Source organism: Schistocerca serialis, chromosome 2 (genome assembly GCF_023864345.2).
Source record: "Schistocerca serialis cubense isolate TAMUIC-IGC-003099 chromosome 2, iqSchSeri2.2, whole genome shotgun sequence".
Taxonomy (NCBI): Eukaryota; Metazoa; Arthropoda; class Insecta; order Orthoptera; family Acrididae; genus Schistocerca; species Schistocerca serialis.
This window is the reverse complement of record NC_064639.1, coordinates 830,824,252-830,848,724: the sequence shown is the minus strand read 5'-3', so window position 1 is coordinate 830,848,724 and position 24,473 is coordinate 830,824,252. Positions and strand designations below refer to the sequence as shown.

The window sequence follows — 24,473 nt, the reverse complement described above, 5'->3', positions numbered from 1 at the left end:
GATGCACTCAGTGATGTAGTTGTTAGAGTAAAGGACAAGGACAGTGTTCTGCTCATGGGCGATTTTAATGCCAGGATTGGAAATCGAACAGAAGGGTATGAAAAGGTTATGGGTAAATTTGGAGAGGATATGGAGGCCAACAGGAACAGGAAACAACTCTTGGATTTCTATGCTAGTATGGGCTTAGTAATCACAAACTCCTTTTTTAAACATAAGAACATTCACTGGTATACTTGGGAAGACAGGGGAACCAGATCTATCATTGACTACATAATAACAGATCAGGAGTTCAGGAAGGTTGTGAGGGACATACGTGTATTCAGGGGATTCTTTGATGACACTGATTACTATTTAATATGCAGTGAAATTGGTATTGTGAGGCCGAAAGTGCAGGAGGTCAGGTCCATATGTAGGAGGATAAGAGTGGAGAAACTTCAGGATAAGGAAATCAGGCACAAGTACTTAACAGTGGTCTCAGAAAGGTACCAGTTAGTTGAATGTAGACAACTACAGTGATTGGAAAAGGAATGAACAAGGTGCAGGGACGCAGTACTAGAAGTGGCTAAAGAATGTCTTAGAATAGTAGTGTGTAAAGGTAGGATGAAGCAAACAGCTTGGTGGAATGACACAGTCAATGCAGCCTGTAAAAGGAAAATGAAGGCATATAAAAAATGGCTACATACTAGAACTCAGGTAGACAGAGAAAGTTATGTTGAAGAAAGAAACAAAGCCAAACAGATAATTGCAGCATCCAAGAAGAAATCTTCAGAAGACTTTGGAAACAGGTTGGAGACTTTGGGTCAAGCTGCTGGAAAATCATTCTGGAGTGTAATTAGCAGTCTTCAAAAGGGAGGAAAGAAGGAAATGACAAGTATTTTGGACAGGTCAGGAAAACTGCTGGTGAATCCTGTTGATGCCTTGGGCAGATGGAGGGAATATTTTGAAGAGTTGCTCAATGTAGGTGAAAATATGATCATACTGTGTTCTGCTAATGAAATCTTACAAAGATAATGCACTCCCATTTGGGGCTAACACAAGTCTAGTGTTAAAATTTGGGTTGTTGCCTCAACATTATCAGCTAGGATTTTAGTGAGTGTCTAAGCCAGCAGCGAAGCTCACTGTGTAGCAGCAATGGTGGGACACATTAACAGGATATGGGCTACTTGTCAGTCGAGTGCCACAACTAGAACATGGTGCGGCAGCTTGTTGTAGGATGTACCCATGGGTTAAATTGGTGTGACCAATATGGAGGTGGCAGAGGATTGCAGATTCACGGCAGAACCATTAAGACCACCACACAGACACAGCCTCTTTACCATCAATAACTTATTGGATGTGACAAAGACACACCATTTACTGTTCCACATCACTCAAGGGTTGGTGATATATATAACATGGACCACATGTTGAATCCTGGTATCTTTATTTTCTGAGCATCCTTCCCAGTAGCCAGCAGATTAGGAAAGATTTACGTGATTGGGTGTGGAAGAAGTGAAGGCAATGCATGATTGGCACCGATTCTGCTGTAAAGATGCTGTGTCCACTAGGCAGGGAGAGTGCTCGCTGGTCCTGGTGCATGTGAAGACATAGCTTCTCTGGTATTCAACTTTTGAGCCAACTATATGAATGAACTGAACTGGGGTACTCACCATGTACTGAGAAGAACAATATGTGGAAACTTATTTTCTTTGAGGGCTGATCAGTACTCACCAATATAATTCTTTTGTGAGACTGGGTTGCAGTTAAGGGGTTGGTTGCTGAGTTCCATTGAATACTCATGAGCAATTAAGAACATACATGCTGGCTTAGACAAAACCCATGCTGCCGGAGTGAGCCTTGTACAAATGAGGTTTGGCAGGTTCCCCATAGGTTGCCCGCTAGCAACTGCTTAGCCTCTAAACAGGCCATCTGTCCCATTAGCACTTAACGCAACTGGGGGTTTAGGTATTTTATTAACAGGTTTGTGTCACCCTTGTGAACAGAGCAATTAAGCCAAGACTCCCCTGTTTTGGCATACAATGATCCATTACTGTGCTACATCATGGTCACTGAAACATGCCCATAGCTTACAGTTACAGAGGACTGGCAGCACACTCCAGTCCCCAGTTCACAAAATCCTGTGAATCACCAAAGATGTACCAGCCAACTGAGACTGAGCTCCCAGCACAGCTTACCACCTGGCAAGACCCAGGTCTTATTGAAAGCCATGGGTGTGGTAAGCATTACTCATCCCTCACACTTTACAAGTGCTTCAACAGCTGACATTATACATCTAGCATTCATACCTCATAGGGTGCAGTATTCTATGTGGGTAAAACAACCAATGAAGTGTGATTCCTGTATGGAAAGCCATTACAAAACAATAGCTAACTGTAAACTCAGTCGTCCAGATATAAAATACCGCAAACACCATCACCACTGAGGCCAACAGCTGCTTTAGTACCAGCATCACTTGATAACCCCTGCTTCCCCCGTGATTAGTCTTCATCTTGTCGTTGTCACTGACAGCTGTCTTTATCCAACTCTCCTACTCCCCAGTACTTTCACTACACCTCCTTGCCCCAATCTCACCCCCTGCTAGATTATGTTTCTCTCCTGCACTTTACCTAGCCAGACACCCCTAAATAACCCACTACGAAGGCCCCCGTCCTAAGGCATTTAACTTCCAGCGCGCCTTTCGAATGGCGCCCTGCAGTTGGTGTTCAGCAACTCACCGACTAGAGGAGGAATAGTACATGCAAAAATTGTTGGTGTACAAGGAGGGTGACACTGAAGACCCCACAGTTACTGCTGGACCATTGATGGCTGCTAAAAGGAGGGGGACACTTAATACAGAGCCCTGCAGGAGCCATTTCTCTTGGATATGAGGTTGGGGGGGAGGGGGGGGGGGGGGGTACAGTTAGAAGCACCAACTCGAACCTGGAAAGCAGTTTGACAAGAATTTCTGCACAAGAATCGGAAGCAAGCCCAGGAGACTCCACTCATGTATGGTAGAAAGGATGTGGTGTTACCATGTGGTGTCATAAGCCTTTTGTAGGTCAAGGAATACACCAATAAGGTATATATGTCAGTTAAAAGCTGTCGGATGCCAGACTCCAGGCAAACCAAATTATCAGCAGTGGAACAGCCTTGATGAAAACCACCCTGGGATGGAGCCAAAAGGCCCAGAGACTCAAGGAGCCAACACAGACGGCAGCTCACCATGCATTTGAGCAACTGTTCAAGCATATGGTTGTGCGTGTGGTCTGGCCCTGAAGCTGTACCTTGGCAAAGGGATAGAGCACTGAATGATTCCTGCTCACTGAATGAAGCATTATGGGGCTCCAGCTGGCGTGCAGTGAAAGATAAGTGCTATCACTTCATTTGATGTTTAAGGACATGAAAAGCTGGTTGATAGTTCTCAGACACAGAGCAAAATATTTGGCTACAGCATCTGGGCCCGTGAAAACAGCACCGTTCAATGAAATACCATGCACAGTTGCAGAGGACTGATGTCCATACGAGCTACTGTCTGCAAGGCTCCACAACAATACTGTGATATACAGAAGAAAACTATACGTTAATCTTGTAGGACTGATGTGGAGATAACAAAAGAATTCTGTGCTCCTTCCATGAGAAGCGGAAGGAAGAGCACCATGTTGCAGTAACCTCGTTGATTATGCAGAGTTTATTAGATGGGGCAGTAGCCCATCAGATGAAGTTCCATTTCTCCGTGAGCAGAGATCTTAATGTGTACCCACAAATCCACACCTGAAATTGGCAAAGCGAATGGGGAGCGAGTAAGTGCTCCTCTAGCAAATGGTTAGCCAGTTCATTCCCTGCGATACCCATTACTTGGGACCCAGAGAAAGACAACTGAGCAGGCAGCACGGCGAACGCCATGAATGTGGAGTCGAAGTGAGAGCTCTTTGAGCCACCATCATCATCTCAGAGTAGCACTTGGAACATATGTCCCCAATTATTTGCTGGCTGTATTCCAATCTCTGTCTTGCTCTACAGTTTTTGCACTCTACAGCTCCCTCTAATACAATGGAAGTCATTCCCTCATGTCTTAACAGACATCCTATCATCCTGTCCCCCCTTTCTTGTCAGTATTTCCCACATTCGTTTCCTCTCTGATTTTGCGCAGAACCCCCTTGTTCCTTACCTTATCAGTCCACCTAATTTTCAACATTCATCTGTAGCACCACATCTTAAATGCTTCAATTCTCTTCTGTTCTGGTTTTCCCACAGTTCATATTTCACTACCATACAATGCTGTACTCCAGACGTACACTCTAGAAATTTCTTCCTCAAATTAAGGCCTATGTTTGATACTAGTAGACTTATCTTGGCCAGGAATGCCTTTTTTGCCAGTGCTAGTCAGCTTTTGATGTCTTCCATGCTCCATCCTCATTTGTTATTTTGCTGCCTTAGAAGCATAATTCCTTAACTTCACCTACTTTGTGACCATCATCCTGATGTTAAGTTTCTCGCTGTTCTCATTTCTGCTACTTCTCATTACTTTTGTCTTTCTTCTATTTGCTCTCAATCCATATTCTGTACTCATTAGACTGTTCACTTAATTGAGCATGTCATGCAATTCTTCTTCACTTTCACTCAGGATAGCAATGTCATTAGCAAATCGAACCATTGATATCTTTTCACTTTGTATTTTAACCCCTCTCCTGAATCATTGATTCTTCGATGTGCAGATTGAATAATACGGGGGGAAAGGCTAGATCTCTGTCTTACCTTTTTAATCTGAGCACTTCATTCTTGGCCGTCCACCCTTACAATTCCCTCTTGGCTCTTGTACATGTTGTATATTACCCGTATCTCTCTATAGCCTACTTCTATTTTTCTCAGAATTTCCAACATCTTGCACTACTTTACACTGTCGGATGCTTTTTCCAGTTCAACAAATACAATGAATGTGTCTTGATTTTTCTTTATTCTTTCTTCCATTATCAGCCACAACGTAAGAATTGACTCTTGGGTGCCTATACCATTTCTAAAGGCAAACTAATCATCATCTAGCAGATCCTCAATTTTCTTTTCCATTCTTCTGTATATTATTCTTGTCAGCAATAAATGATGATTAATTGAAACCCTCAGCTGCCGACAGGTGTTATTCATATACCTCAATGGGGACAGCTGAAAATGTGTGCCCCGATCGGGACTCAAACCCGGGATCTCCTGCTTACATGGCAGATGCTCTATCCATCTGATCCAGCGAGGACACAGATGAATAGCGCGATTGCAGGGACTTATCCCTTGCATGCTTCCCATGAGACCCACATTCCCAACTGCCCACAACCTACATACATAATGTTCCTAATAGATATTTGCCCATCCACTCATTACTCGTGCACACTAAGGTGACGATTCCCATAAGAGTTCGGGCAACCTGTGGCCGGTAGCTATATAACTATATCTGAAGATAGTAACTGTTCTCGAAAGAACAGATACCATTGATGACCGTGCAGCCTCTCTACAATAAATGATAATTAATTGAAACCCTCAGCTGCCGAAAGGTGTTGTTGATATACCTCGATGGGGACAGCTGAAAATTTGTGCCCTGACCGGGACTTGAACTCAGGATCTCCTGCTTACATGGCAGACGCTCTATCCATCTGATCCAGTGAGGACACAGATGAATAGTGTGACTGCAGGGACTTATCCCTTGCATGCTTCCTGTGAGACCCACATTCCCAACTGTCCACAATCTACATACGTAATGTTCCTAATAGATATTTGCCCATCCACTCATTACTCGCGAACACTAAGGTGACTATTCCCGTAAGAGTTGGATGAATGAGCTGTTAAGTTGATTGTGTGATAATTCTCGCACTTGTCAGCTCTTGCAGTCTTCGGAAATTTATGGATGATATTTTTCCGAAAGTCAGATGGTATGTTGCCTGACTCATACATTCTATGCACCAATGTGAGTAGTAGTTTTGTTGCCACTTCCCCCAATAATTTTAGAAATTCTGACGGAATGTTATCTATCCCATCTGTCTTATTTGATATTAAGTCCTGCAAAGCTCTTTTAAATTCTGATTGTAAAACTGGATCCCCTATCTCTTCTAAATCGACTCCTGTTTCTTCTTCTATCATATTAGACAAAGCTTCCCTCTCATAGAGGCCTTCAATGTACTCACTCTACCTATCTGCTCTATCTTCTACATTTAACAGTGGAATTCTCATTGCACTCTTAATGCTACCACCCTTGCTTTTAACGTCACTGAAGTTTGTTTTGACTTTCCTATATGCTTAGTCCTTCCGACAATCCTTTCTTTTTCAATTTCTTCACACTTTTCATGAAGCCATTTCGTCTTAGCTTCCCTGCACTTATTTATTTCATTCTTTAGAGACTTGTATTTCTGTACTCCTGAATTTCGCTGAACATTTTTGTTTCATCTATTCTGAAGTATTTCTTCTGTTACCCACGGTTCCCTCGCAGTTGCCTTCTTTTAACCTAGGTTTTTCTTTCCAGCTTCTGTGATTTCCCTTTTTAGAGATGTCCATTCCTCTTTAACTATACTGCCTATTGAGCTATTCCTTATTGTTGTATCTATAGCCTTAGAGAGCTTCAAGCATGCCTCATCATCCCTTAGTATTCTGTATCCCACTTCTTTGCTGATTCTTCCTGACTAATCTCTAACTTCAACCTACTCTTCATCACTACCACATTGTGATCCAAGTCTATATCTGCTCCTGGGTACTGGGTACGCCTTACAATCCAGTACCTGATTTCAGAATCTCTGTCTCACCATGATGTAATTTAACTGGAATCTTCTCATATCACCCAATCTTTTCCACGTATACTCTAACGTTTCCGACTTAAAGTGAGAGGGTGAATCTGGGTTATTTCAGTTTATTCCCCCAAACCACCTTCCACTTCTTTATGAGGTGACTTACTCAGAATTTGCAGGCACTCTTCCTTACTGGATAGCTGGCTGCTGGAAACCCTCTTGACTTCTTCTCCGTCGAATAACGCTAGGTACAGGACTTTTTAGACTCTTTCTACTTATGAAATAAATGGACATACAAACTTTGCTTTTCAACAATTAATTGTATTTGACTTTCATACACAATAAAACTCTCACTTTCAACATAAATATATAAATTTTGGCAAGTCTCTTGTACAGTCGAACGTCAGAAGCAAATTAAATTACAGTTAAAAGAAAGTTGGCTTTGATACCATAACTTTTCTTAACATAAATCAGAAAATAAATCTTGCTTAAAGCAAGGTTATGTCAAGAGTTTTCAAGAGTTCTTTTTCAATTGTCTTTGTTTTAATAACAATAGTCAATGACTCAATAAGCACATATAAGCTCCATGGTTATTCATTGCAGACTCACTAAAACATCTATGGATTGCCTGACAGGTACTTGTCAGTGCCGTTCATCCGCTGCATCTACTTTCTTCCTATGACTGATTTTAAATCTGCACACACAAACATGTGACACACAGTAGGTAGGACTCTACCATCCCACACTCGTATCCAGAATATCATGTGCTCGAGATGATAGAAGGCCGAGTGGTTCTAGTATTTACACAGAAATTCTCGAATCACTACGATGCTGCCTCCTCTTGTGATTCTTGAACAGAGTATTTGCTATTACTAGCTGAAATTTATTACAGAACTCAATTAGTCTCCCACACCCTCTCATTCCTTGTCCCAAGCCCATATTCTCCTGTAACCTTTTCTTCCCCTACAACTGCATGCCAGTACCCCATGACTATTAGATTTTCATACACTTATATGGCTATGGTTTCTGTTCTTTTGTCCATGTCCAAAAGAGCAGACACCATTGATGACCTGCAGCCGTCTAGAACGAAATTAGAATTATATTAATACCTTCATCTGCTGACGGGCATTGATATATATCAACGGGGACAGGTGAAAATGTGTGCCCCGACTGGAACTCAAACCCGGGATCTTCTGCTTACATGACAGACGCTCTATCCATCTAAGCCACTGAGGGCACAGAGGTTAGTGTGACTGCAGGGACTATCTCGCGTAGGCCTCCCATGAGAACCACATTCTCACCCTGTATGTTCACACACTACATTTGTAGTGTCCCACCCCAAACACACTCATTACTCATGGAAGACATTCTTACCAAGTCCAGTAAGAGTTCAGGGAATATGTGTGCATCCGCACAGGAGGAGGAGGTCATGGTTGGTATTGCCAGAACTGTGTGTGTGTGTGTGTGTGTGTGTGTGTGTGTGTGTGTGTGTGTGTGTGTGTGTGTGTGTGTGTATATATATATATATATATATATATATATATATATAATAGAGGGAAACCTGTATATGTGTGGATGGATATGTGTGTGTGCGCGCGCGCGAGTGTATACCCGTCCTTTTTTCCCCCTAAGGTAAGTCTTTCCGCTCCCGGGATTGGAATGACTCCTTACCCTCTCCCTTAAAACCCACATCCTTTCGTCTTTCCCTCTCCTTCCCTCTTTCCTGATGAGGCAACAGTTTGTTGCGAAAGCTTGAATTTTTGTGTGTATGTTTGTGTGTCTGTCGACCTGCCAGCACTTTCATTTGGTAAGTCACATCATCTTTGTTTATATATATATATATATATATATATATATATATATATATATATATATATATATATATATAATAGAGGAAACATTCCACGCGGGAAAAATATATTTAAAAACAAAGATGATGTGACTTACCATACGAAAGCGCTGGTAGGTCGATAGAAACACAGACAGACACATACATACACACACACAAAATTCAAGCTTTCACAACAAACTGTTGCCTCATCAGGAAAGAGGGAAGGAGAGGGAAAGACGAAAGGAAGTGGGTTTTAAGGGAGAGGGTAAGGAGTCATTCCAATCCCGGGAGCGGAAAGACTTACTTTAGGGGGAAAAAAAGGACGGGTATACACTCGCGCGCACACACACACATATCCATCCACACATATACAGACACGAGCAGACATATTTAAAGACAAAGAGTTTGGGCAGAGATGTCAGTTGAGGCGGAAGTGCAGAGGCAAAGATGATGTTGAATGACAGGTGAGGTATGAGTGGCGGCAACTTGAAATTAGCGGAGATTGAGGCCTGGTGGGTAACGGGAAGAGAGGATATATTGAAGAGCAAGTTCCCATCTCCGGGGTTCGGATAGGTTGGTGTTGGTGGGAAGTGTCCAGATAACCCGGACGGTGTAACACTGTGCCAAGATGTGCTGGCCGTGCACGAAGGCATGTTTAGCCACAGGGTGATCCTCATTACCAACAAACACTGTCTGCCTGTGTCCATTCATGCGAATGGACAGTTTGTTGCTGGTCATTCCCACATAGAATGCATCACATTGTAGGCAGGTCAGTTGGTAAATCACGTGGGTGCTTTCACATGTGGCTCTGCCTTTGATCGTGTACACCTTCCGGGTTACAGGACAGGAGTAGGTGGTGGTGGGAGGGTGCATGGGACAGGTTTTACACCGGGGGCAGTTACAAGGATAGGAGCCAGAGGGTAGGGAAGGTGGTTTGGGGATTTCATAGGGATGAACTAACAGGTTACGAAGGTTAGGTGGACGGCGGAAAGACACTCTTGGTGGAGAGGGGAGGATTTCATGAAGGATGGATCTCATTTCAGGGCAGGATTTGAGGAAGTCGTATCCCTGCTGGAGAGCCACATTCAGAGTCTGGTCCAGTCCCGGAAAGTATCCTGTCACAAGTGGGGCACTTTTGTGGTTCTTCTGTGGGGGATTCTGGGTTTGAGGGGATGAGGAAGTGGCTCTGGTTATTTGCTTCTGTACCAGGTCGGGAGGGTGGTTGCGGGATGCGAAAGCTGTTGTCAGGTTGTTGGTGTAATGGTTCAGGGATTCCGGACTGGAGCAGATTCGTTTGCCAAGAAGACCTAGGCTGTAGGGAAGGGACCGTTTGATGTGGAATGGGTGGCAGCTGTCATAATGGAGGTACTGTTGCTTGTTGGTGGGTTTGATGTGGACGGACGTGTGAAGCTGGCTATTGGACAGGTGGAGGTCAACGTCAAGGAAAGTGGCATGGGATTTGGAGTAGGAAATTCTGGAGTTGTTCTTCACTGTGAGTCCAGATCATGAAGATGTCATCAATAAATCTGTACCAAACTTTGGGTTGGCAGGCCTGGGTAACCAAGAAGGCTTCCTCTAAGCAACCCATGAATAGGTTGGCGTACGAGGGGGCCATCCTGGTACCCATGGCTGTTCCCTTTAGTTGTTGGTATGTCTGGCCTTCAAAAGTGAAGTAGTTGTGGGTCAGGATGAAGCTGGCTAAGGTGATGAGGAAAGAGGTTTTAGGTAGGGTGGCAGGTGATCGGCGTGAAAGGAAATGCTCCATCGCAGCGAGGCCCTGGACATGCGGAATATTTGTGTATAAGGAAGTGGCATCAATGGTTACAAGGATGGTTTCCGGGGGTAACACATTGGGTAAGGATTCCAGGCGTTCGAGAAAGTGGTTGGTGTCTTTGATGAAGGATGGGAGACTGCGTGTAATGGGTTGAAGGTGTTGATCTACATAGGCAGAGATACGTTCTGTGGGGGCTAGGTAACCAGCTACAATGGGGCGGCCGGGATGATTGGGTTCGTGGATTTTAGGAAGAAGGTAGAAGGTAGGGGTGCGGGGTGTCGGTGGGGTCAGGAGGTTGATGGAGTCAGGTGAAAGGTTTTGCAGGGGGCCTAAGGTTCTGAGGATTCCTTGAAGCTCCGCCTGGACATCAGGAATGGGGTTACCTTGGCAAACACTGTATGTGGTGTTGTCTGAAAGCTGATGCAGTCCCTCAGCCACATACTCCCGACGATCAAGTACCACGGTCGTGGAACCCTTGTCCGCCGGAAGAATGACGATGGACCGGTCAGCCTTCAGATCACGGATAGCCTGGGCTTCAGCAGTGGTGATGTTGGGAGTAGGATTAAGGTTTTTTAAGAAGGATTGAGATGCAAGGCTGGAAGTCAGAAATTCCTGGAAGGTTTGGAGAGGGTGATTTTGGGGAAGATGAGGTGGGTCCCGCTGCGACGGAGGACGGAACTGTTCCAGGCAGGGTTCAATCTGGATGGTGTCTTGGGGAGTTGGATCATTAGGAGTACGACTAGGATCATTTTTCTTCGTGGCAAAGTGATATTTCCAGCAGAGTGTACGAGTGTAGGACAGTAAATCTTTGACGAGGGCTGCTTGGAAAGGCAACTCACTCACCCTTCACAATCTTTCCAGCAAACCTCAACCTCCTCTCATTGCACACAAACCCAGTCTCTCCCATCTACTCAATCTCCCACTTCCAGCTCCACTCCCTCCAAAACCTCAAAATTGCAATCAACACAATCTGGAACCACAACACCCTAATTCAGTAGTTAACCTTTCCCCCAAACCTCTCTCCCAATCCGAAACCTCTGTCCTATCCAAAGGCCTCACCTTCAGCCCCACTCCCAGATTCAACCAAACAGCCCTCGTCAAAGATTTACTGTCCTACACTCGTACACTCTGCTGGTAATATCACTTTGCCACTAAGAAAAATGATCCTAATCCTACTCCTAATGATCCAACTCCCCAAGACACCATCCAAATTGAACCCTGCCTGGAACAGTTCCGTCCTCCGTCGCAGTGGGACCCACCTCTTCTTCCTCAAAATCACCCTCTCCAAACCTTCCAGGAATTTCTGACTTCCAGCCTTGCATCTCAATCCTTCTTAAAAAACCTTAATCCTACTCCCAACATCACCACTGCTGAAGCCCAGGCTATCCGTGATCTGAAGGCTGACCGATCCATCGTCATTCTTCCGGCGGACAAGGGTTCCACGACCGTGGTACTTGATCGTCGGGAGTATGTGGCTGAGGGACTGCATCAGCTTTCAGACAACACCACATACAAAGTTTGCCAAGGTAACCCCATTCCCAATGTCCAGGCGGAGCTTCAAGGAATCCTCAGAACCTTAGGCCCCATGCAAAACCTTTCACCAGACTCCATCAACCTCCTGACCCCACCGACACCCCGCACCCCTACCTTCGTCCTACAATCCACGAACCCAATCATCCCGGCCGCCCCATTGTAGCTGGTTACCTAGCCCCCACAGAACGTATCTCTGCCTATGTAGATCAACACCTTCAACCCATTACACGCAGTCTCCCATCCTTCATCAAAGACACCAACCACTTTCTCGAACGCCTGGAATCCTTACCCAATGTGTTACCCCCGGAAACCATCCTTGTAACCATTGATGCCACTTCCTTATACACAAATATTCCGCACGTCTAGGGCCTCGCTGCGATGGAGCATTTCCTTTCACGCCGATCACCTGCCACCCTACCTAAAACCTCTTTCCTCATCACCTTAGCCAGCTTCATCCTGACCCACAACTACTTCACTTTTGAAGGCCAGACATACCAACAACTAAAGGGAACAGCCATGGGTACCAGGATGGCCCCCTCATACGCCAACCTATTCATGGGTTGCTTAGAGGAAGCCTTCTTGGTTACCCAGGCCTGCCAACCCAAAGTTTGGTACAGATTTATTGATGACATCTTCATGATCTGGACTCACAGTGAAGAACAACTCCAGAATTTCCTCTCCAACCTCAACTCCTTTGGTTCCATCAGATTCACCTGGTCCTACTCCAAATCCCATGCCACTTTCCTTGACATTGACCTCCACCTGTCCAATAGCCAGCTTCACACGTCCGTCCACATCAAACCCACCAACAAGCAACAATACCTCCATTATGACAGCTGCCACCCATTCCACATCAAACGGTCCCTTCCCTACAGCTTAGGTCTTCTTGGCAAACGAATCTGCTCCAGTCCGGAATCCCTGAATCATTACACCAACAACCTGACAACAGCTTTCGCATCCCGCAACTACCCTCCCGACCTGGTACAGAAGCAAATAACCAGAGCCACTTCCTCATCCCCTCAAACCCAGAATCCCCCACAGAAGAACCACAAAAGTGCCCCACTTGTGACAGGATACTTTCCGGGACTGGACCAGACTCTGAATGTGGCTCTCCAGCAAGGATACGACTTCCTCAAATCCTGCCCTGAAATGAGATCCATCCTTCATGAAATCCTCCCCTCTCCACCAAGAGTGTCTTTCCGCCGTCCACCTAACCTTCGTAACCTGTTAGTTCATCCCTATGAAATCCCCAAACCACCTTCCCTACCCTCTGGCTCCTATCCTTGTAACTGCCCCCGGTGTAAAACCTGTCCCATGCACCCTCCCACCACCACCTACTCCTGTCCTGTAACCCGGAAGGTGTACACGATCAAAGGCAGAGCCACATGTGAAAGCACCCACGTGATTTACCAACTGACCTGCCTACAATGTGATGCATTCTATGTGGGAATGACCAGCAACAAACTGTCCATTCGCATGAATGGACACAGGCAGACAGTGTTTGTTGGTAATGAGGATCACCCTGTGGCTAAACATGCCTTCGTGCACGGCCAGCACATCTTGGCACAGTGTTACACCGTCCGGGTTATCTGGACACTTCCCACCAACACCAACCTATCCGAACCCCGGAGATGGGAACTTGCTCTTCAATATATCCTCTCTTCCCGTTACCCACCAGGCCTCAATCTCCGCTAATTTCAAGTTGCCGCCACTCATACCTCACCTGTCATTCAACATCATCTTTGCCTCTGCACTTCCGCCTCAACTGACATCTCTGCCCAAACTCTTTGTCTTTAAATATGTCTGCTCGTGTCTGTATATGTGTGGATGGATGGATATATATATGTGTGTGTGTGTGTGTGTGTGTGTGTGTGTGTGTGTTTGTTTTTTTTGTGTGTGTGCGCGCGCGTGCGCGCGCGCGCGAGCGAGCGAGTGTATACTCGTCCTTTTTTCCCCCTGAGGTAAGTCTTTCCGCTCCCGGGATTGGAATGACTCCTTACCCTCTCCCTTAAAACCCACTTCCTTTCGTCTTTCCCTCTCCTTCCCTCTTTCCTGATGAGGCAACAGTTTGTTGCGAAAGCTTGAATTTTGTGTGTATGTACGTGTCTGTGTTTCTATCGACCTGCCAGCGCTTTCGTATGGTAAGTCACATCATCTTTGTTTTTATATATATTTTGTCTGTTCTTTCAGATATGTTTGAAGCAAATGTTCTTTAGCCGCCAGGGGGACATCAATCAGCATGATTGCCTTTGTTGTAGCTTCGTTTTTTTTTACAAAGATATGAACAGCAGTATGACTTTTTCAAATGGCACCCTGTAGTTTTTATTTGGTAATTCATTTCCTCTCCTAAAGACCTATTCAAAAATGTATCACAGTGTACCATTCACGGAAACACAATGTTATTAATTACATAACACAACACTGACTTTAGCGAGTCCAGGATCACAAACTCATCCACTTGCTGGAGTTGTCAAAAAACAAATGAAAACCAAGTAAAATAATTACACAAAATTGATTGACTCTCCTGTACCATTGCCCAGGAGTAGAACACTCACAGGTGCTCGAAGTGGTGACCCTGGACACTGATACACTCGTTGACTGAAAGAATTCTTTACTGCTTCCAGTGTTGCCTGCTGAAGAGAATTACAAGCCACCGCGATACGTTCCTGCATGTCCTCTGAAGCTGTTGGAATATTACGATAGACAATGTCTTTAATGTACCCCCAAAGAAAAAAGTCCAGAGGATTTAAATCAGGAGACTTAGTAGGACAAGTAACTGTTCCTCCTTGACTAATCCATCTGGCAGGCAGGATACCTTTGGTTCAGAACACGATGGGCATGCAAGGCATTATGTGCTGGACATCCATTGTGTTGATACCACATAAGCATTCTAGTTCTTAGTGGCACTTCATCCAGAAAAAGAGGAAGAATTTGTCTGAGGAAGTTGGCATACGCTGTGCCGCTTAAACTATCACTGATGAAATAAGGGCCAATAACTGTAGTACCAAGCATACCCGCCAGGACAGCCGAGAGTGCTAACGCGCTGCTTCCTGGACTCAGGTAGGCGAGCCGGCCCCGGATCGAACCCGCCCAGTGTGGTTTTTAGGCAGTTTTCCACATCCTACTAGGTGAATACTGGGCTGGTCCCCATGTCCCGCCTCAGTTACACGACTCGCAAACATTTGAAACACATTCACACTATTTCATGATTTACACTAGACACAGACAGCTGGGGTACACTAATTCCGTCCCGGGGGGGGTATGGGGTGGCGGCAAAAAGGGCATCCGGCCACCCTTCAAATTAACCATGACAAATCTGTACTTAACCCTGCCGACCCTACGTGCAATGCGGGATAAAAGCAGTAGCGAAAGAAAGAATTGTAGTACCAAGCATCCCACACCAGACGTTAACTCTTCATTGACGTTGATGTTCCACCTCATGGGTTGTCGCTGGACCAATGATGCCTGTTCCTTGTATTTACCTGTCATTTGTTTGAGAAGGTACATTCACCAGTAAATTGAACATTGGAGAAGTAGTTCGGGTTCGCGATGATTTGCTGCTGTACCAACTGACAGAACTGTACACGATTCTGGAAATCGTCCCCATGCAATTCTTGATGTAAGTGTACATGGTAAAGATGAAACCAGTGACTTGTAAAAATACGATGTACACTGGTTTTAAATGCCAATCTCGTGTTCAAGCTGTCATGTGAATTCATAGCAATGGAAGCAAGAACAGTAACTTCGGCAGCTTCAGCTGTGCGAGTGCTACGACAATTGCATTACTGTGAGTTGAAACTTCCTGTTTCCTGAAGTGTCACAACAAAATGAGAAAACATCCATTGGGAAGGTGGGTTCTTGTCAGGATATCGCTCTCTGTACAATTCTGCTGCCTGCATAGCATTTCACCAACCTTTAACAACAACATTAAAAGAAACGTTATGTTGATGCAGTTCGTAGGAAGGACAGCCTTTGCTGTATGCCTATTCTACACAAGAGTATTTAAAAAGACTAAACGACTGTACTAAATGTACCCTTGCATAAGAAAACAGTATTGCAATTACTGTTCTGCTAACTTACATTCCTCATAGATGAGTAGCATTTCTATCTTCTCTTCATTTGGTGTTCATTCTACTCTCACAACTCTTCAACTAATGATGGTTGACGGAATGACGGGTGTGCATTCTACTTCTGATTACATTTGTCCTCTGTCAACGTCAGCATGTGGATGTGTTCCATTACCCCGAGTAGTTGCACTAAGCGCTGGGAGTGTCAACGTCAATGTTGCGTTACTTGATTAATAACGTTGTGTTTCAGTGAATGGTACACTGTGATACACTTTTTAATAGGCCTTTAGGACAGGAAATGAATTACCGAATAATAAATACAGGGTGCTATTTAAAAAAGTCATACCGCTGCTCATATCTTTGTAAAAAACAAAGCTACAATGAAGGCAATCATACTGATTGATGTCCCCCATGACGGCTAAAGAACATTTGCTCGAAACATTTTTTAATTTGCATCTGGACAAACAGTTATTTACAATGGTCAAGATAAATGGGATACCCCGTATAACGCAGAGTATTGCCACGCACGTGTCAGAGTCACTGTGACAGAAGGACCACACAGCCTGGCAGCAGAATCCTCACTGGTGGAACTGCAAAGATTAGCTGTGTTTGGCATTGCCTCTCTGGCATCTTCGTCTGGAGCGTATCTCAGTGATGACAGCATTTCACACATTATCCAGCTGGTAGTCACTGTCATGGTTCATTAGATTTTCCACAACGCATATTTCAATGGATCATTTTATAATGGAGTCCCAAAAAGGCCAAATTAATGTTTTGTCATACTCTGCTGAATGTCCATTGGAGATACAATGTTCAACAATTGCAGACTTGTTTGATTGTAGAAGACGGGTGCAACATTTATGTTCTGTGCAGCTTTCTTCCACTGTAGTGTTGTTTGTCCTTCTTAAGGAGTGGATAAAGATAGCATTTTAATTTTTTTTAAATTCAGTCAATAATGATATGAAATACTGAAAATCAATTTTTTTTTTTTTAACCCAGGAAGCTGTTAGACAAGCAACTAGGACTAAGTGATTGTGCCCCAGGTAGTCATTTCAGAACTGACAAGAGGTTGGTGCACCAGAGGTCTGCACGCATGCACATGTTTTTTCAACTGCATCTATATTTTGCAAGCAACTGTATAAATAATGGTGGAAAATACTTAATGTACCACTATCACTTCTCCCTTTTCCTGTTCCAGTCACATATGGTTCACAAAAAGAATGATTGCTGGTAAGCCTCTGTGTGGCCTCAAATCTCTCTAATTTTATCTTCACAGTCTTTTTGCTAGATATACCTTGGAGGAAGCAATGTATTGGTTGACTTTTCTAAGAACGTACAGTCTTGAATTTTTAACAGTGGACCATACTGTGATGCAGGACACCACCCTTACAGTGTCTGCCACTGGAGTTGACTAAACATCTCCATGACACTTCTGTGCTTACTTGCTGCTGTTCTTTGAATATTCTCTATTTCCTGTCTCAATCCTATCTGGTGTGAATCCCAGACTGACTAGCAACATTCAAGTATGGTCGTATGGATGTTTTGAATGCTGCTTCCTTTGATGCTGGATTCTTCCAAAGAATCTCAGTCTGGCATCCACCATACCCATGGTCACTTTGAAGTGTTTGTTCCATTTCAAATCCGTCTGTATACATACTACTAGATATTTTATGGAAGTAACTGCTTTAGTAGTAGTACTGCAATCATGCAACAATTGCAACTTGCTGAACCAAGTGATTCTCTGCAGGTCTTTCTCAGTTTAATTACAATTTTCTATAACAACGAAAATAATCAATTTTCGACAATATAACGTAATTGGATAGGTAAAAAAATCTACTCACCAAGCAGCGGTGGGAAAACACAGGAGCCTGTGGTTCCTTCTTCCGGCAGAAGAGTTGATGAGAAATGAGCTGGAGAACTTTAAGAAAAGGGGTAGAGTTCAGAAAAGTCACCCATAACTTACTGGACGGGATGAGAAGGATAGACTGATTGTGGTGGACTGCACCAGACTGCACCTGAAAGATTAAAAGTGGAAGACAGGGTAACATGCAAGACAGAGATTACTGCTCACTGCTAAAACATCATGCACGAGTTAATAGACTGAAAAGCTACGTACATTGTATGTAACAGAGGTGCGAGGGGGATGGCGAAATATAGACAGGTCAGAAAATGAAAGATGTAGAAAACTAAACTGGAGTCAAGAAAGGAGTAGTTACTATGAAGAAATGTTGAGACAGAAAACCTTAATGTAAATTAAGGCCAGGTGGGTGTCGAATTCCAAGGACAAGTCATAGCATTAGTTCCCACCTGTGGAGTTCTGAGAGACTGTCATCTTGGGGAAGAATCCAGATGACGCATGTGGTGCAACAGACACTGAGGTCACAACTGTCATGTTATAGATAATGCTTTGCAACAGCATATTGTGTGTTGCTGGTATACACCCTCTACCTATGCCCATTCATCTTACCTGGAACATGGTGGTAGTCATGCCGATGTAAAAGGTCCAACAGCATTGTTAAGATAACAACTGATATATGACATGTCGTTTCACAGGTGGCTCTCCCTTTGATAGAATATGTTTGGCCAGTTACAGGGCCGGTATAAGTGGTGGTAGGAGGGTGCATAGGGCAGGTCTTGCAGCAGGGATGGTCACAGGGGTTGGAGACATAGGGTAGGGAGATGGGTACAGAATGAGCATAAGGTCTGACAAAGATACTGCGGAGATTGGGAGGGCAACGTAAAGCTATTCTAGGTGTGGCAGGCAAAATATCAGACATAATAGTTCTCATTTCATGGCATGATTTTAGGAAGTCACAGCCTTGTCAAAGTAGCTGATTTATATATCCAAGACCAGAGTAATACTGAGTGACAAGTGGTGTGCTCTGAAGTTGTTTTTTTGGAGGGATCAGCAGTACCAGCATTGGATGCAATGGCCTGTGAAATCTGCTGTTGGACAAGGCTGGTGGGGTAATTATGTTCAGTGAAGACTGAAGTAAGAATGCTGTTGTATTGCTGTAAAGAGTCTGCACCCGAACAAATATGTTTACCTCGAATGCCAACATTTGACATGGACAGGATGGCAGCTGTCAAAATATAAGTACTCTATGTGGACAGAAGTGTGTATAGCTGGTGTTCTATGAGGACGAAATCAACATCAAGGAAAGTGGCATGCGATTTTGAATAGGACCATATGAAATTTAACTGGGCAAAGGTATTTAGAGATTCCAAGAATCTGACCCACCTTAAAACCTCACGCCCCTCACAAGAATTACACCTCAATCAGTAGAACTTCTTATCCCACCCAAACCATGAAAGCCAATCCTTTTGACTTCTTCCTATGATCTACAAACCAAAGTATACTGACCATCTTATAGTTGCTGGCTTCAAAGCACCAACTGAATTTATATCTGCCTTAGCTGATTAGCACCTGCAATCCATAGTACAATGACATCTCTTCTATACTAAAGACACCAACAATTTCCTAGATTGACTGAAATCCATGCCTGTTCCACTCCCACCACACACCTTGCTTGTCACTATTAATGGCACCTCCCTCTATACAACTATTCCCCACATACATGGTCTGTCTGTTGCTGAACACTTCCCCAGTCTGCACTCACCTGATTCCAAACCTACGACATCCTTCCTACCCACATTAATCAACTTTATATTTACTTCACCTGTGAGGAGCAGACATACAAACAAATCAGGGGAATGGCCTTGGGAACTAAGAAGGCTTCTTCCTGTGCCAACCTTTTACAGGGCACTTGGAGAGAGCTTTCCTGGGATCCATAAGACTTCAGGCCCTGGTTTCGTTAAGATACATTGATGACACCTTTTCCATATGACTCACAGTGAGGCCGACCTGTTAAAATTCTTGGAATCTCTAAATACCTCCTTCCGATTAAATTTCACATGATCTTATTCCAAATCCCATGCCACTTTCCTTGATGTCATTTCTTCCTTACCGAAGGCCACATATACACTTCTGTCTGCATTAAACCTACTAACAAACAACAGTACTTCCCCTCCCATACAGCCTCAGCGTCCGAGGCAGATGTATTTGTTCAGGTGCAGACTCTACAGCAATACAACACCATTCTTACCTCAGCCTTCACTGGACATAATTATCCCACCAGCCTAGTTCAAAAGCAGATTTCCTGAGCCATCACATTCAATCCTGGTACTGCTGATCCATCCAAAAAAAAGAAACACACAACTTCAAAGCACACCACTTGTCGCTCAGTATAATCCTGGTCTTGAATGTACTCATCTATTTCGACAAGGCAATGACTTTCTAAAATTAGATCCATTCTGTCTTAAGATTTTGTCCCCCCAATACCAAGAACAGCTTTTCATCGCCCTCCCAATCTCCACAATACCCTTGTCAGACCCAATGTTCCTTCTGCACCATCCCCCTCTGCCCTGTGGTTCCTTCTCCTGTAACTGTCCAATGCAGCAAGACTTGCTATATGCACATTTCTACCACTATCTATACCAGTCCTGTAACTGGCAAAACATATACTATGAAAAGGAGAGCCATCTGTGAAACAACACGTCATGTATCAGCTGTTATGTAAACACTGTTTGACCTTTTACATTGGCATGACTACCCCAAGTTGTCAGTTAGGATGAATGGGCATAGGCAGAGAGTGTATACTGGCAGCACACAATATCCTGTTGCAGAGCACACTCTACAACATGACAGTTGTGGCCTCACTGCCTGCTGCACCGCATGTGCAATCTGGATTCTTCCCCCAGACACCAGATCTCAGAACTCTGTAGATGGGAACTAACACTACAACATGTCCTTGGTTCTCGACACCCACCTGGCCTTAATTTACATTAATTTCTTCCATCTCAGCATTTCTTCACATTAACTCTGTGTTACTTGACAGTAACCACTCTTTTCTTCACTCCATTTCAGTTTTCTACATATCTCATTTTCTGATCTGCTTATTTTTTGCCGTACCCCTTCTACCTCTGTTACATATGCTGTACTTAGGTTTTCACACTCATTAACTTGTGCACAATGTTTTAGCAGTTACCAGTAATCTCTGTCTTGGATATTACCCTATCTTCCATCTTTAACTTTCCAGGTTTTCAAATCTTGTCCAGTGCAGTCCCCAACAATGAGTCTTTCCTTCTCATCCCATCTGGTAAGTCTCCCCTGACCCAGGGTTCTGGGTGGCTTTTCCAAACTCTTTTCCTAAAGCTCTCCCATTCATTTACCTTCACCCCTCTTCATTCTGCTCCAACCATTCTGTTGGAAGAAGGAGCCACTGGTTCCAAAAGCTTGCACTAGTAAAAAATTTTTGTGTGTATGTTCTCTTTCTGCCACTTCATGAGTAGATTTTTTTTATATATTCAATTACATTATATTATAGTTTTTTAGTGTTGCAACATCTCTGTATACAACAGCTTTGTTTGCTAGAAACTCTTCTATACAATCACACAGTTTCTCTAATATCCCGTATGCTTATACACTGCTTGACAGTTGCTAAGGGACAGAGACATTGTTGGACTGCACTAATCACGGTCAATGGTGGATGACATGAAAGACAGTATGTACGTAACAGAGGTGGGCTGGTATATTTATCACCAAGAATGGTACAGATTTCAAAACATAGAAAAGCAGGATAAGAGACATAAATACTGTTCATGTATGACACAGGTCAGACTCCCAACGTAAAGGTTAACATCAGACTATCAGCAAGGAATACGCCCTACTTGGGCACTAACACACATTTTGCACCTGTTATTCATGTTGGCTACCAGACTGTTGAAGAGTCCTTGGGGGATATTGTCCTACTCCTCTCTCACAGTGGTTTTCAGCTTTTGCACAGTTCGAGGAGGGATGTTCATTGATTAGCATGTCTGCCACGAGCATCCTAGGCTTGCTTTATAGAGTCCAGGTCTGGGTAGAATGTAGGCCATTTCAAGTTCTGTATCTTCACTCTCCAATGTGTCCAACATCTCAGCGATACTGTGTGGGTGGGACTGTTGTACATAAACAGAAAGTCAGGATCTACCGTGCCGCTCATCAGGTGGCTCTCTCTCCCCACACTAACTGATGGCCAGGATCACATGCCACAGTGTAGGAGGATTCGTCAGAGACCATCACTTTACAGCACTGTTGCTGACCCCAACCAACATGCTCCCTATACCAACGAAGTTTTTCTCAGAGATTGTGCAGTTGAAGTGGAATGTATTTAATAGACTTCCGAGCATACAAAACAGACAGATTTAATAACCAAAAAATTGTTCTGGCAGAGACACATGTATCAGTAGTGATTTCTGGGTCTGCAGCGATTTACCTAGGAGTGAGGTAACTGTTCCTTTTCGCCTCTCAGGCTACCCATTGAGCCTCTTGTGGTGTGGTGGTCTGTCTACAACCACCAGTGTGCTTTCACATATCATTTCCACCTTTAGTGGCCTTTTTCAACTGCGAGATGACACTTTTAGGGACACCCATTACTATGGCCACAGTAGTGACACTTTGACCAGCTTCAAGCCATCCAAGTGCTCATCCACAATTGTAAGCCCTCAAATGATGTCTTGCAGACATGTTGCCATACCACACAGAGTGTCACACTTATCTCTTTCCTTAACAATGTTCTTCAGACACCATACTACTTGAACTGTTGAATGCACATAGAGCGTTTGTGCATGGGCTTCACTACAGTTAACTTGCCCCACCCTGTAGATTTCCTTTTATTGTCACTGGTCGGTGTTCCATAGCAATTGGCAGTTGCTGCTTAGCCAGTATCTGTTGTTCCTTAGCAATTATCAAGCAGTGTATGTTGTTCATATGTGGCAGTGTGGGACTGTATTGAAGGCCTTCCAAAAGTTAATGAACATTGTGCCCACCTGGGCACCTCTATCTACTGCTTTTGGGTCTCGTGAATGAGCACAGTGAGCTGGGTTGTACATGATCATTGTTTTCAGAGCCATGTTGATTCCTGCAGAGAAGATTTTCGCTCTTCAGAAATGTTGTAATATGCGAGCATAAAACATGTTCCAAAATACTGCAAGAGACCTACATCACAGATACAGGCCTATAGTTTTCTGCTTATCCTCAACGACTCTTCTTAAAAATGGGAATGACCTGTGCCTTTTTTTTTTTTTTTTTTTTTTTTTTTTTCCGACTATCAGGAACATTTCACTGCGCCAAAGGTCTATGGTAAACTGCTGCTGGAAGAAGGTAAGTTGTTTAGCATACACTGTGCAGAATCCAACTGGTATTCCATCAGGTACAGAGGTCTTTCCTCTGTTGAGTGATTTCAGCTGTTTTCTATCCCCTGGTCACTTATTTTTCAATATCTGTCATTCTGTCGTGTGTGTGTGTGTGTGTGTGTGTGTGTGTGTGTGTGTGTGTGTGTGGAGGGTGGGGGGGGAGGGGGTGTTGCATGTGAGTGTGTAACCTTCACACAAGATTAATGCAAGAAAAAGAGCAATAATATCCTTGAAAGCTAATGAGATGATGTCACATATGTGTACTTGCCGCCCTCCAATTTTTTCCAGGCAAGCTGTTGCATTTTCTTACTCTTGTTTAGTGTTTCCATGTGGAATATCCATTATCTTAAAATTACTTTGATATACTGCATACAAGCAGCCTCGCTTTCAATTTAAAATGTATGTTATGATAGAAAATGACAGACTGGAACCTCTATACTTACAATGCAGGAATTTTCAAATCTGCAATGCTCTTCAAGATCTTGTAACCATCCTTATGATGTCTATTCCAAGCTTGTACCCAGTTGTACATGTCTGCAACCAGGTCCCGAATGACTCTTGCATTTCCTGTCAGGTTCCCTTTCTGAGGTGTTGATTTCACAGGGCTGTCTGAAACTTCAATGTAAGGGCAAATTACTCACACCTGGGGCTTTATGGAATGAGAGAGAGAGAGAGAGAGAGAGAGAGAGAGAGAGAGAGATTATGTCTCACAGGAGTTTAAATTAGTGACATTGTACTACAGGATTGACAGAATATTGTGTGCGAGGTAACACATTCAAAACAGCCCTCAAATAATATGGAGTGAGCAGCTGGACTGATAATTTTTAGTAGGCCTACACATTTTGAAAATTGTAGGTTTTTAAGAGTGAATCCAAAAAATTAGAATGAGATGTCATGTAAAAGGGGTGTGTGTGTGTGTGTGTGTGTGTGTGTGTGTGTGTGTGTGTGTGTGTGTGTGTGCGCGCGTACATTCACAGTACCACTTTTATAGCAGGACTAAAACACATTTTGGTGGACCACTTTTCAATCTGTAGAGATTTAAAAAAAATAAAATAAAATACTAAAACTCACAAAAGAATTTCCTGACACTACAAGAAACTGGCAGAAGTTAGAATTTTTCTTTTATTCATATTCCTTGTAGCCTAATAAGGCTTAATGATTCCCATGTCCTCCCTACTATTTACTCAATGCACTTTCCTTCATATTTCACCCCCCAAATTTTGAAGGAAAGCGCAGTCTTTGAGATGACAGGGTACCTACACCAATAAAAAGGATAACTTGAGCAATAGATAATT

General features: G+C 43.7%; 1 protein-coding gene across 1 annotated transcript in view; it reads right to left on the bottom strand.

Moving 5' to 3' along the window:
• Positions 1-24,473, bottom strand: part of LOC126458101 (cyclin-dependent kinase 2-interacting protein-like) — a 117,728-nt gene that overhangs the window by 87,170 nt on the left and 6,085 nt on the right. Inside the window, exon 2 of the mRNA XM_050094927.1 lies at positions 23,622-23,793. Coding sequence (XP_049950884.1) covers positions 23,622-23,793 — 172 coding nt within the window. The remainder of the gene's footprint in view (positions 1-23,621; positions 23,794-24,473) is intronic.